The sequence below is a fragment of the Microcaecilia unicolor genome, chromosome 5, assembly GCF_901765095.1.
Source record: "Microcaecilia unicolor chromosome 5, aMicUni1.1, whole genome shotgun sequence".
Lineage (NCBI taxonomy): Eukaryota > Metazoa > Chordata > Amphibia > Gymnophiona > Siphonopidae > Microcaecilia > Microcaecilia unicolor.
The window spans coordinates 156,413,950-156,427,012 of NC_044035.1; the positions used below are offsets into that span (position 1 = coordinate 156,413,950).

The 13,063-nt window shown below is 42.7% G+C and overlaps 1 protein-coding gene across 3 annotated transcripts in view; it reads right to left on the reverse strand.

Moving 5' to 3' along the window:
* PIK3AP1 (phosphoinositide-3-kinase adaptor protein 1) overlaps positions 1-12,002 on the reverse strand; it is a 228,723-nt gene extending 216,721 nt beyond the window's left edge. For all 3 annotated transcript variants that reach the window (XM_030203478.1, XM_030203476.1, XM_030203475.1), the window contains exon 1: positions 11,555-12,002. In XM_030203478.1, the coding sequence (XP_030059338.1) occupies positions 11,555-11,567 (13 nt within the window). In that variant the 5' untranslated portion in view covers positions 11,568-12,002. The remainder of the gene's footprint in view (positions 1-11,554) is intronic.
* Positions 12,003-13,063: the final 1,061 nt, after the last annotated feature.

Here is a 13,063-nt window from a genome sequence, read left to right on the forward strand (position 1 = left end):
TGGATGGACCGTGCAGGTCTTTTTCTGCCGTCATCTACTATGTTACTATGTATGTTACTATGTTACATATATAGCAAAATCAGGAAAGGCAACTCCTTCTGTTTTGATCTTTTTAGCTTTGCAAGTGATATTCCAGAATTGCACAAAGTATTCTAAATGGCGCCTCACCAGAGACTTATATAAGGGCACTATCACCTTTTTTTTTTCTGCTGGTCATCCCGCTTCCTGTGCACCCGAGCATCCTTCTGGCTTTGCCCGTCTCCTTTTCTACTTGTTTGGCCACCTTAAGATCATCAGATATAATCACCCCAAGTCCCGCTCTGCTTTTGTACACAGAAGTACTTCACCTCCTATACTGTACCGTTCCCTTGGATTTTTGTAACCCAAGTGCATGACCCTGCATTTTTTTTAGCATTAAATCTTAGTTGCCAATTAATGGACCATTCTTCAAACTTCACTAGATCTCTCCTCATGGGTGTCCATCCTATTACAAGGTTTGGTATCATCCGCAAAGAGACAAACCTTACCAGACAGTCCTCCCACAATATTACTCATTTAACCAGTTTTTTTTTAAGTTTAATTTCTTTTATTGATTTTTGATACAGATACCATCAAGAGCTCACAATATAACAACAAGTAACATTTTACAAAGTAAGGCAATACCGGAGCTCACATGAAAGAAGCAGCAATCTACATTCAGAATCAAGTTAAGTAAAAACAAGAGAGAGGGAAGAAAGAGGAAAAGAAGAGGGAAAGGGGAGGGGGAGGCTGGAGAATACAAATCAAAGCATAAAGCATGCACATGCCAAAAAACACATCACATTTTGTACTTATCTTTGTACCGTATCAAAATAAGCAACAAGTGGTAGCCATTTTTCCCTATAGGAAGCAAAACGAGAAGATTTCTTTGCAAGGTGTGATTTGAATTTGTAAATTTGGAGCACTAAGTTCCACCATTCCTGGTAGGTAGCCTGATGTAAAGACTTCCAATGGGAGAAGATTACCTTCAATGTTAAAGAAACCAGGGTGCTAACAAGAACCCTTTCACTAGGAGTCAGCAGACTCTTGTAATACTGATCCCTGAGAATCACAAATTGATAAGTGAGTGAGCCAGGAAGGTGAAAAATGTCTACCAGCTGCGACCAGATTTCCAGCCAATACTGATGAAGGCACACACATTCAAAGGTAAGATGCTTTATAGTACCCACTTGAGACTGGCAATACCAGCATATACTAGAGTTAGAGGAATTGATAACATGCAACTTATAAGGCGTCCAAAGAGATCTATGCATAAAGAAATACATAGACTTTATAGTATCAGAAGAGTTAGAGCACCGGAAGAGGGACTTCTAAAGCTGTTCCCACTGCTTTTCAGACATAGGTTGTTGTATGGCCTCCTCCCAGCATCTACGTAAACCAGTACATTTAGTGCGGGAGTGGCTAAGAAGGTACTTGTAAATGTGGGAAGCAGCGTGACCAATGTGCTGAAGCTTCAGATTAAAATCAATAAGCTCTGGAGTTTGGGCCAGGAACCGGGTGTGTAACCTGACTTTGGAGTTCTTTTTTACCATGGAGCTAATCTGAAGCCATTGGTAAAATTGGGTGTCAGACAGTGCAAATTCTGACTTCATCTCTGAGAAGGTTTTCCATGTCTGCCTACTCGTGTGGATCATATCTTTTAAGGCCCAAATACCTATGCGCTGCCACTGAGACCACGAAACCAGTTTTTAACCCAGTCACTTTAGTGCCTGTACCATGGACCCTCAGTTTATTATCAGTCGCCTATGCAGAACCGTGTCAAAAGCTTTGCTAAAATCCAAGTACACCACATCTAGTGCACCTCCCACATCCAACTGTTTGGTCACCCAGTCAAAGAAATCAATCAGATGTGTTTAACATGACCTGCCTGTAGTGAAGCCATACTGCCTTGGGTTCTGAAGTCCATTTGATTCGAGAAACCTCACAATCTTTCTGCTTTAGAAGCATTTCCATTAGTTTACTCCAGGGGCGTATCTGGCCTCCGGCGGTAGGGGAGGCCAGAGCCAGAGGGAGGGGGCACATTTTACCCCCCCTGCCGCCACCGACCCCCCCTCCACCATTACTGGACCCCCCCCCACCGCCACCAATGACTCTCTCCACCCCCCCTCCCGCCGCCAGCCCTCCCCCGCTGCCGTTTCTTACTTTTGCGTCCGCTTCCTCCTGCGCCTTTAAAAATATTTCTTCAGCTGGCGGGGGAACCCAACCCCCGCCAGCCAACCCGAGATGACAACTTGCAGGTTCTTCCTCTGCCGTGGCCAACATGCTGGAGTTGAGTGTGCTGCGACGTCAGACTCCGAACTGGATTCAGACGCTTTCAACTCCAGCATGTTGGCCACGGCGGAGGAAGAACCTGCAAATTGTCATCTCGGGTTGGCTGGCGGGGGTTGGGTTCCCCCGCCAGCTGAAGAAATATTTTTAAAGGCGCAGGAGGAAGCGGACGCAAAAGTAAGAAACGGCAGCGGGGGAGGGCTGGCGGCGAGAGGGGGGCCAGGGCGAAATCTGCGGGGGCCCAGGCCCCTGTGGCCCCATGCAGATACGCCCCTGGTTTACTCACCTCTGAGGTCAGATTGGCAGGACTGTAATTCCCAACCTCCTCCTTACTTCCACTTGTGTAGAGGGAGCACATCTGCCCTTCTCCAGTCCTCCGGGACCACTCCAGACTCTAAAGAAGCAAGGAAGAGGTCCAACAACGGAGCCACCAGAACATCTCTGAGTTCCTTGAGTACCCTTGGATGTATCCCATCAGGCCCCATTGCTTTGTCTGTTTTTACTTTATCTAGTTCCTCGTGAACACAGTCTTCTGAGAATCGGTCCGGTCTACCATCCATCCATCCTCATCAGCCCTTTTATCAGTGAACAGAAAATCGTTAAGCAGTTCAGCTTTATCCTTATCAGCTTCTACATATTCCGCTCCTATCACTTACATATCTAAAAAAAATGTTTTGTTCCCCAGTTGTACTGTATTGGCTTCCTTTTCTTCCATTTGCATCTTTGCTTTCCTGACAGCTTTTCCAGCTACTCTTAGCTTTTTCAGGTATTTTTGCCTGTTTTCCTCATTCTGAGTCGTCTTGTAATTTATGAAGGCTAACTATTTTTCCCTTACCTTTTCAGCTACTATGTTTGAGAATCAGAGCAGCCTTCTTTTCCTCTTACTTTTATGTGTTTTTCTAACATAAATGTTTGTCATCTTTAAAATAGCTCCTTTCAGTTTTGCCCATTGATCTACTTCCTTCAGCTGTTCCCATCCAACTAACTCTTCCTTGAAATATTTCCCATCTAAGCCGCAGTAAAAAGTGGCCTGTGGTAGTGTAGGTGTATGTTTTCGGCGCACACTGGGCCAGTTTTTACCACGCCTGCAAAATGCTTTTTTTAATGGGACAGGAAAAGGGCATGCAGTAAAACTGAAACCAGCACATGCCTAAAACCAGCCTGAGCCCTTAATGCCACCCATTCATCTAGCAGTAAGGGCTCACGTACTACACACGCAGTGACCTGTTGGCATATGCCAACGGCCGATTACCGCTGGAAACACTGCACGTTGGAGGAAATAAATCATCCAGGCATTATGGGCATGCAGGAAATCAAAATTAACACCAGGGTGATGCGGTAACCTGGAAGAAGTCTCGTTTTGGTGCATGCTGCACCAAAATGAAGGGCCGTTCAGTTCTTTTGAAGTCTAGGACTTTCAATCTTGAATAAGCCCTCTCTTCCTGTGTTGTAGTATTGAACCACACCATTCAGAGATCACTAGATGCCAAATGATCCCCCACTATAACATCAGACACACTCTCCCTGTTTGTAAGCACCAGGTCCAGAATAGCTCCATCCCACGAGGGTTCCATTACCAATTACTGGAACAATTCTTCCTATTGAGAATCCAAGATCCCCTTGCTTCTAGATGACCCTGCCGCAGGAATGTCCCAATCAACATCTGGTATATTAAAATCACCTGTCAGTAGTACTTCCCCTTTCCTAGCTATCTTGTGACTGTCTTCAATTAAATCTCTGACCATTTCTTCTGATCGTGAAGGAGGCCTGTATATCACACCAATGTAAATATATTTTCCATTTCCTCTTTCCAGATTAACCCACTGTGCTTCTTCCTTATCCCATATGTCCTACAATTCTGTCACTTTATTTTTATTTTTTTATTTATAAGATTTCAAACAATTTTTCTAAGCATAAACACTTGTAAGAGCAATACAGGGAAAATATTCAAATAGGAAAAATAAAATATTATAGAAAAAATATTTTCAAACCCTTCCTTAGACCACTATAATAGAGAAGAAGTGGAACAATAATCCAGGAGTAAAAAAAAAAAGAAACATACAAAATAAGAAAAAAAGCCTAGCGTGAAACACACAAGCATATATATCATGTCAGCTAGTTCTCTGAAGTCACATTTCCCCTGGAGAAATTCTTCAAGTTCAGAAAGGCTCTATGTTGGTCTGGTACAAAAAAACACATACTTAACCCCCAAATAACATATCTGGCATTTGCAAGGATAACATATCTTAATAGAAATCCTCTCCAAATGAGTATATATCAGTAAATCTTATATTTTTAATCAATCTTATTGAACTTGCTGACTGTGGAATAGAACTGTTGTAAAGAGGTGTCAGCAAGTTCAATGAGACTTACAAGTTAAGTAAAAGCTCATATTTTTGATTTGAAAATTAGTACTCAATATGATGAGAAGGTTTTTTTTTAGCCCATGATGACATTGTGAACTCCTGGAACTGTTTGGCTTTCAGCCTTAAAAGGAGTCAGTTGATGCTTTTTCCTTCCGAGAAATTTAGGTGGTCGAGCTTAGTTTTTACTGCTTTTGGCAGTGCGTTCCATAGTTGTGCGCTTACGTAGGAAAAGCTGGATGCACAGGTGGATTTGTATTTGAGTCCTTTGATGCTTGGGTAGTGGAGGTTTAGGTATGATCATGTAGATTTTGTGGTGTTTCTGGTTGGTAGGTCGATGAGGTCTGTCATGTATTCCGGTGCTTCGCCGTAAATAATTTTATGAACAGTCGTACAGATTTTGAAAGTAATCTGTTCTTTGATTGGTAACCAATGCAGTTTTTCTCGGAGTGGTTTGGCGCTGTCAAAACGCGTTTTTCCAAATATAAGCCTGGCTACTGTGTTTTGGGCGGTCTGAAGTTTCTTTATGATTTGATCCTTGCATCCCGCATAGATTCCATTACAGTAGTCTGCGTGGCTTAGTACCATTGACTGTACCAGGTTACGAAATACTTCTCTCGGGATTGATAAAGCATCTTAGAATTGCATTTTCAACAGAATCTAGCTGAAAGAAGTGAGATCACTATAATTTTGCATATGGGGAAATTCCTCTCCTTCAGCATTTTAGCCACCCAAATTTAGCTGCTCTAAAAATACGCAGGCTGGAGGCATTCCTGAGATGTGGGTTGAGGGACTTAGCTAAAAGGCAGTTAACTAACTTTGAACACTTGGAGGCTTGCTGAAAATGGGCACCGTAGAAACTAATTTCTTTAGGGGCCCTTTTATTAAGCTGTGTTAGGCACTAATGCACTCTTTCATTTTTTATTATTTTTATTAGTTTTAAGTGTAACATCCATCCAAATGCATTACAAAGTACAAAGTAAATGCCATTCCATAAGAAGAACCATAAGATATCAAACATATAACTGCAATACTGGTATAGATCATAAAATCGAATTAAGTATACAACAGGCATACAAAAATGGAAGAGGCATAAAAATAAATGATAATTTGGAGGGAAAAAAATAAACAAAGGACAGAGGGGAAAATGAAGAAACGGAAAAAGGGGATCAGATGGTTGTGCTCAGATGACTACCTATCAGTATTTGATTCCAAATATTGCTGCAGGGTTAACCAAACTTTGTTATTAGACATCTGGAAGTGCACTCTTAAATGGTGTACCATGGGATGTGCTCATGTATCTTGCAGTAACTTCCAAATTAGCACGCACTAATCCAGGTGCTAAAAAATATTTTTGTATTGTTTTGGAGGTGGCGTGTTAGGGGGGCAGAGAATGGGAGTTCCTGCACTGAACAGTTGGGCATCCACATTAGTGTGCGCTAACTGGTTAGCAGAGGTTTACTGCATGAACCTTTACTGCCTACAAAATGGGAGTTGGTAAGTGTTCAAGCATTCATTTTTTTTAATGGCCATGCGTTAGTGGCCACATTAGCACATGGCAATTAATACAAAAAAATAGAAAATCGGCCATTTTACAGCTGTGGTAAAAATGGGCTTAGTGGGTCGGAAAGACATGAACAGGAGCATGCAAAGGCCAGTTTTGCCATAGCTTAATAAAAGAACCCCTCAGTTTACTTATCGATTTTTTTTACTCCAACTTATAAATTGCACATCCCCAAAGTCCTCAGTGCAGTGTACAAACGACTATAAAACACAAATAAAAAAAAAGTACACAAGACAGAATTAATCTGAAACAATATAAACAGATGACCAAATAAAATCATAACTAAAAATAAAAATACTAAAAATAATAGGATCTGTATTCAGGATTTAACCGGGTAAGAAAGTTCCTACTCAATTAAATCCCACTGACTAGTGCTCAGCTGATATTCAGCAGCAATTAAACTAAGGCCACCACCTGGATCCAGATTCACAGGACAAGGTTGATCCAGTCTTGGGTTTACCCTGTTGCATGCAGGGACTTGTAGTTTTGATGTCCCCATTACATCCTATATAATAAAACGCACCTCCAACATTCTGAAGCTGACTGCATGGCTGAGGCATTCCTGCTCTCTGTATCCATCTCCTGAATTGACATCACGTACTTCCGGGTTCGTCACAAGCAGAAGTGACCAACCACACGAGGTTTCTCGGCTTCAGAATGTTGGAGGTGCATTCTATTAAATAGGATTGGTCAGTTCCTTGAAGCACAGCCAGAGCTCAACGTCCTGCACAGTAACGCTCATACACCAGAGAGAGAGAGGGGGGGGGGCCTGACACCAGAGAGAGGGAGGGAGGGAGGGGGGCCTGACACCAGAGAGGGGGGGAGGTATCTCTGTCACACACACATTCTCTCTCTAACACACTCTCTCTCTCTCACAGTCAATGTCTTTCTCTCTCTCACTCTCACACACTGTCTCTCACACACTCTATGTCTCACACTGTATCACATTCACACTCTATGTGTCACACAGTCACTCACACACTCTCTTGGTCTCATACACTCAGTCTCACAGAGAGTCTGTGTCTCACACACACTCTCTCTCTCGCACACACACACTGTATCTGTGTGAAACACACTCTCCCTCTCTCACACTGTGTCTCACATACGCACTTGCACACACTCATTCTCACACACTCTCTCTCACAGACACACTCGCACCCAGACTCACTCTCTCTCACACACACACACACTCACACATTCACTCTCTTTCTCACACACACAGTCACTCTCATATAAACTCTCTCAAACATACACACTCCGAGGAAAACCTTGCTAGCGCTCGTTTCATTTGTGTCAGAAACGGGCCTTTTTTACTAGTTCCCTACGAAAAGCAAGACTACAAGTCCCAGTGTGCACTGGGGTAAACCCAACTGGATCAACCCTGTCCTGCAAATCTGGATCTAGTTGGCAGCCTTAACCAGATAGTGTCACTGAATATCAGCACAGACCTCCATGGCACAGTCTGGCTGTGGAGTTTGTGCAGTCCCCAGTTATTTGACACTACTAACATCGGTGCCAGTGCTCGGATATCTGGGAAAGTAGACTGCAAAGTCCTAACTTTACCACCACTGAATATCGCCAGTATCAGGATAACTTCCAGGAGCAGCTAAGCAGGGGCGTAGCCAGACTTTGGCGGGAGGGGGGTCCAGAGCCTGAGGTGAGGGTGCACATTTTAGCCCCCCCCCCAGCGCCGCTGACCCCCCCCGCTGCCTCCGCCACCACCACCACCAACTTTGACCCCCCCCGCCACCAACCCTCCCCCACCGCCGTTGCCTACCTTTGCTGGTGGGGGACCCCAACCCCCACCAGCCGAGGTCCTCTTCTTCTTTTGATTATGTTTTAGTATATGTAAACTGTTCTGCTATGTAATGAGGTTGGGTGCTGACTTCTTTCCGGGTACAGCCCTGAATATCTAGTCACTCAGCTGCAGTGGCGTAGCTACGTGGGGCCACGGGGGCCTGGGCCCCTGTAGATTTGTCCCTGGATCCCCCTGTCGATGACCCTCTTGAACCCCCCCGCCTGCTGCCAACCCTCCCCCGCCGCCGCCAGCTACCTTTGCTGGCAGCGGACCAAACCCCCGCCAGCCGAGGTCCTTTTCTTCCGGCGCAAGGCTTCGTTCTGTTTCCGTGAGTCTGACATCCTGCATGTCAGACTCACAGAAACAGAACGAAGCCTTGCGCTGGAAGAGGACCTCGGCCGGCGGGGGTTGGGGTCCCCTGCCAGCAAACGTAGCCGGCGGCGGCGGCAGGGGAGGGTTGGCAGCGGGCGGGGGGGTTGAGAGGGTCATCGACAGGGGAGTCCAGGGACAAATCTACGGGGTCCCAGGCTCCCGTGGCCCCACGTAGCTACGCCACTGCAGCTGAGTGACTAGATATTCAGTGCCGTACCCGGAAAGAAGTCATCACCCAACCTCATTACATAGCAGAGCAGTTTACATATACTAAAACATAATCAAAAGAAAAGAATAGAAACAGAAAAAGGTTCTAATGCTTTTAAGAAGCTTGTTGGTAATAGCCCTATGATAAAGATTTAAAATTATGTCTTGAATTGTATGGAATACAATTGTTCAGAAATTGGAAGCATTCTCTCATTCATTTTGGAAAATGTTATGTAGAAAGTTACAGAAATGTTTAAACAAATAAGAAGGTCTATTTGTAATGAGAGCTGAAAATATGCATGTGCAAACTGAAATCTATGTAGAAATGTTTGTACAGGGACGTGTATATGACTTCTGACATCCTCTTTTTGGTCAGACCAGCACGGCCATTGGAACAGTGCAGGAAGTTTATTGGGGGTCAGAAACGTTTCACTATTACAACTACCTAATTGTAGGGGAGTAAAATATAAGCCCTTCTATGCCACAGGATTTCCTCATCTTGCATCCAAAATGTGGAACTCACAACCAATAGCCATAAGGTGGATAACCAACTATCTGCATTTTGATCAGGGCCTTAAATCATACCTTTTCGATAAATGTTTAATTGACAAAGTCTCACCTATCAAGCTTAATGTTAGCACACTTAGAGTGATATTTGCCATGTAGAGATCCCATAGTTCCAAATAAACGAAAAATGCTAACTTTCAAATATTGCTATGTGCACGATGCAGTCCTATTCACTTCTTACACAAGAATCTTATTTCAGGTCGAGCCTGTTTGTTACTGGCATTTAAACAATCAAGTTATTTGTTCTGCAAATTATGTATCAGAATAGGCTTTATACTACCACCTTTGTTATATTATAAACCACTGTTATATGCACCATCTTTGTTATACTGTAAAGCACATTGACCTGGACGTCTGTTGGGACAAAGTGGGGTATAAGAACTAATAAATGGAAATCTGTGCACAATTCAGCCAGCGGTGGGCAACATTTAAAAAAGTTGACTGCAGCCAGCTGAACATTGACCAAAATAATAATAGCACAAGTTAGAAAACTTCACCCACCCTCTATTAAAACAACAACAACAGAGCAGACTACCCGATGGCCGACAGAACAGGAATGAAGATGGGACAAATACAATGTGGCACAACCATGTCTTCCACCTTTTCCTGAACAAAAACAAATCTGTAACTTGCCTATGTTCTGAGGGAAGAAAAATCCCAGAAACCTAGTCCATTGCAAGAAAGGTTATGTTGGGATGACATCGCGTTGAATGCTTCCAATAACTTGAGACCAATGTCATGCAAAACAAAGTCAGAATTGTACAAATGCTTCGGTATGAATCTGGGGACCAATGTCAAGTCTTCAGCAGAAGGATTATATATAATCAAACTGCCAGAGGTCCTCAAGAACAGCTGTATTATCCCAAGTTGCCTCATAGATAAGCCAACATATAGGGAGAAACAACCAAATACAAGCAAGAAGATCATCCCTTTAAATGTCAGAAGATTAAAATATTACATAAATGACAAAAGACCCTGTCACAACACTGTTAATTTGGGCTTCCATGGTCAGATGAGAATCAATCATCATTCCCAGTATCTACTTCCTGTGATGGAACGACTGGAACTTTATGAATAAGCGGAGGACCTTGAAATGCCACAGTCGGCAGCCAAAGGATCTCAGAGTGAGAATGATCAAGATTCTATTTAATCTTATCTAGACCTGGATATCAGAAATGCAAAATATGAAGTCTGCCATTCATTGTTAATAATTTGTGCTTGATTGTTTGTTTATGTTTATTTCTATTTCCAGACGCTATATACTGCAATTCATTATATAGCGAAGCTGTTCACATAACAAAACATAATAAAAAGAAAAGAATAGAAACAGAAAAAGGCACAGACCATTATTGTCATTATTATGTTTTGTGAACTGTTGTATATTTTTATATTTTATAAGTTTATTGGCTAGCTTCCTTGGCAAACTTACGCCTTTTCTTCTTGTGACAGTATGTGTAAAGGGAGAGTAGAGTTTGCTTTATGTTATTACTTGCACTAGGAGCTATCAAAATGATTGCAAATATATTATAAGCCTCTCTCGGTTAATATAAGATTTATGTATAAATGTAGGCAAATATTTTTTAAATGATATCATAAAGATTAATAACAGCAGCCGCTGCACAGACACTGATGAGAGTTTCCATGTGTCACATTATTCCCACTGGCAAATGTGCCATTTCTGTGACTTGCTGGAGTATCTTCCTTCAGCCTGTCCCTTACCCATTCACGAATGCTCTCTATCAATTCTATATTCACAAATTTGGCATCGGTCTTTCTGGGGTACCATATCTAAAGCTTATCCATATTTATAAAAACTGTATCTCTGCTGCAGCAATAAAGAAATCCTCAACCTCTCTTTCAAGGGTACTGGACACTACTGAAGGGGCATCTTTAAAACAGCGGTACTAAGCAAGATTTTTTTTCAAATAACCTTGTGTCTAAATCTCAGTTTTGTTTTGCTTTACCCTCTCTTTTTTTATGCTAAGAGTGCTCATGTTCTGTAATTGCATTGTTTGCAGTCACAATCATTAGAAAAATGGCCCTGAGGCCACTCTTTTGTTGGTCGTGCTCATTCAGTGCTTTGCTTCTATCTTATTTTTATCTGCACAGTGAATTATGTGGCAGTCTGAGGGGGTTACTTGTCTCAGAGTCAGCCATCACAGGAGACCTAAGACCCAGGGAGTTTGTTTCTCAGCATTTCGCCCTGGGCTCACTGGACGAGTGCAAAGAAGTAAATCTTTAACAAACTGTGATCTCTGGACCTTGATGGGTCAAGAACAGCCGACCAAATACTCGCTTGTAATATGAGCAAGGAGGAAGTGTGGGAATTAGATTGTACAAAAATACATGCATTGCATTCACAGAGAATGGACACACCTGCTTTCGCCATTCTTCCCCCTGGTGGTCTTCTGACGGGTCCCTGGTTCCTTCTCACATTGTGAAGTTGTTTCTGGATTTCCTCTTCAGTTTCTTTCTTTATCTGTGCATGGACTTCCTCTTCACAGTTTCTTTCTTTATCTGTACATGAAACCGGCGGAGCGAGAAGGCGCTACTGTGTTAGTTTCAGACTGCTCCACTGAAAGATAAAGATGGTCCAGCTCTCTAAGTAGCAGCTTAGTCCTGTCAAATGCAGAGTTAACGCAGGGCGAATGACAGACGCTCCTTTATAGACACACTGACAGCTAGATCCAGCGCTTTCTCTGGGCAGACAGGGCTAGCACTTTCTTTCCACTCCAGGCACACAATCGGCTGAACTCAGATCCTTCTGGCTGAAATCGATTCTCCTTTTTGCCCCTGGTGCTCTGAAGTGCCTAGACCCGATGTCTCCCCCGTTCAGCTCTGCACTTGCTTTTTCTGCACTTTTAGGTTCCTTATTGCTGTTCCCTGGGACGTCACTTCCTTAAAATTGCCTCAACGTTAACTTCTAATCCAGCAGATCAGTTGAACAAATGAATGACTGGGTGTTTACCCTGTGTTCGGTAGCAGCAATAGTAGAAATACTTCCACCTAACAGAGCTGGTAATTATGAAGAAATCAACATAAGCCAGGGCGCCATAGTTACTGTTTTATAAACTGTAGGATTTCAATTTAGCAAATTATGGGGTCCTTTTACTATAAGGCGCTCAAAAGAAATCAAAGAAAATAAAACATGGAAAAGAAAATAAGATGACACCTTTTTTATTGGACATAAGTTAATACATTTCTTGATTAGCTTTGGAAGGTTGCCCTTCTTCGTCAGATCGGAAATAAGCAAATGTGGTAGATGACAGTATATATAAGTAAAACATCCAAGCATTTCATTGATAGTCTAACAGGGTGTGGGGGTGGATAGGTGAGAGGAGGGTGGTAAACATAGCAATACAACTTTATGGTTTATAATGGGCTAGCAAACCCAGATCTTTGTTAAGTCCTGTCTGTTGGGTGTCAAAATATTCAATCATTCTGACTTCAAAGGTCTTACGTTCCTGTATTGTTTTAAAGTTACCTTTCAGGATTCTTACTATGAAGTCACTGGTACAGTGATCTGGTTTTGTAAAGTGCTGACCAACCGGGTGTGAACTATAAGGCGCTGAAATCTGGGTTTTAACATGTTAGTTATATGGGTTCTCACACACTAAGCCCAGATACATGGTACCTTTTTTGGTGGGGAGGGGGGCATTTTCCATTTTTGAATTTCAGATCATGCGTTCATGTTTACATTAGCTTCAGTACCTGTAAAACTTTAACTAGGCAGCCCTTACTGCTTATATTTAGGAGGTGATAAGGGCTCCCACATTAACTGTTAGCCAGTTAGGGCACACTAATGTGAATGCGCTAGCTGGTTAACACTTCCACACCCATTCTCTGCCCATGGTTTGCCCCCTCCAAAAAAGGTTTTTAAAAAAT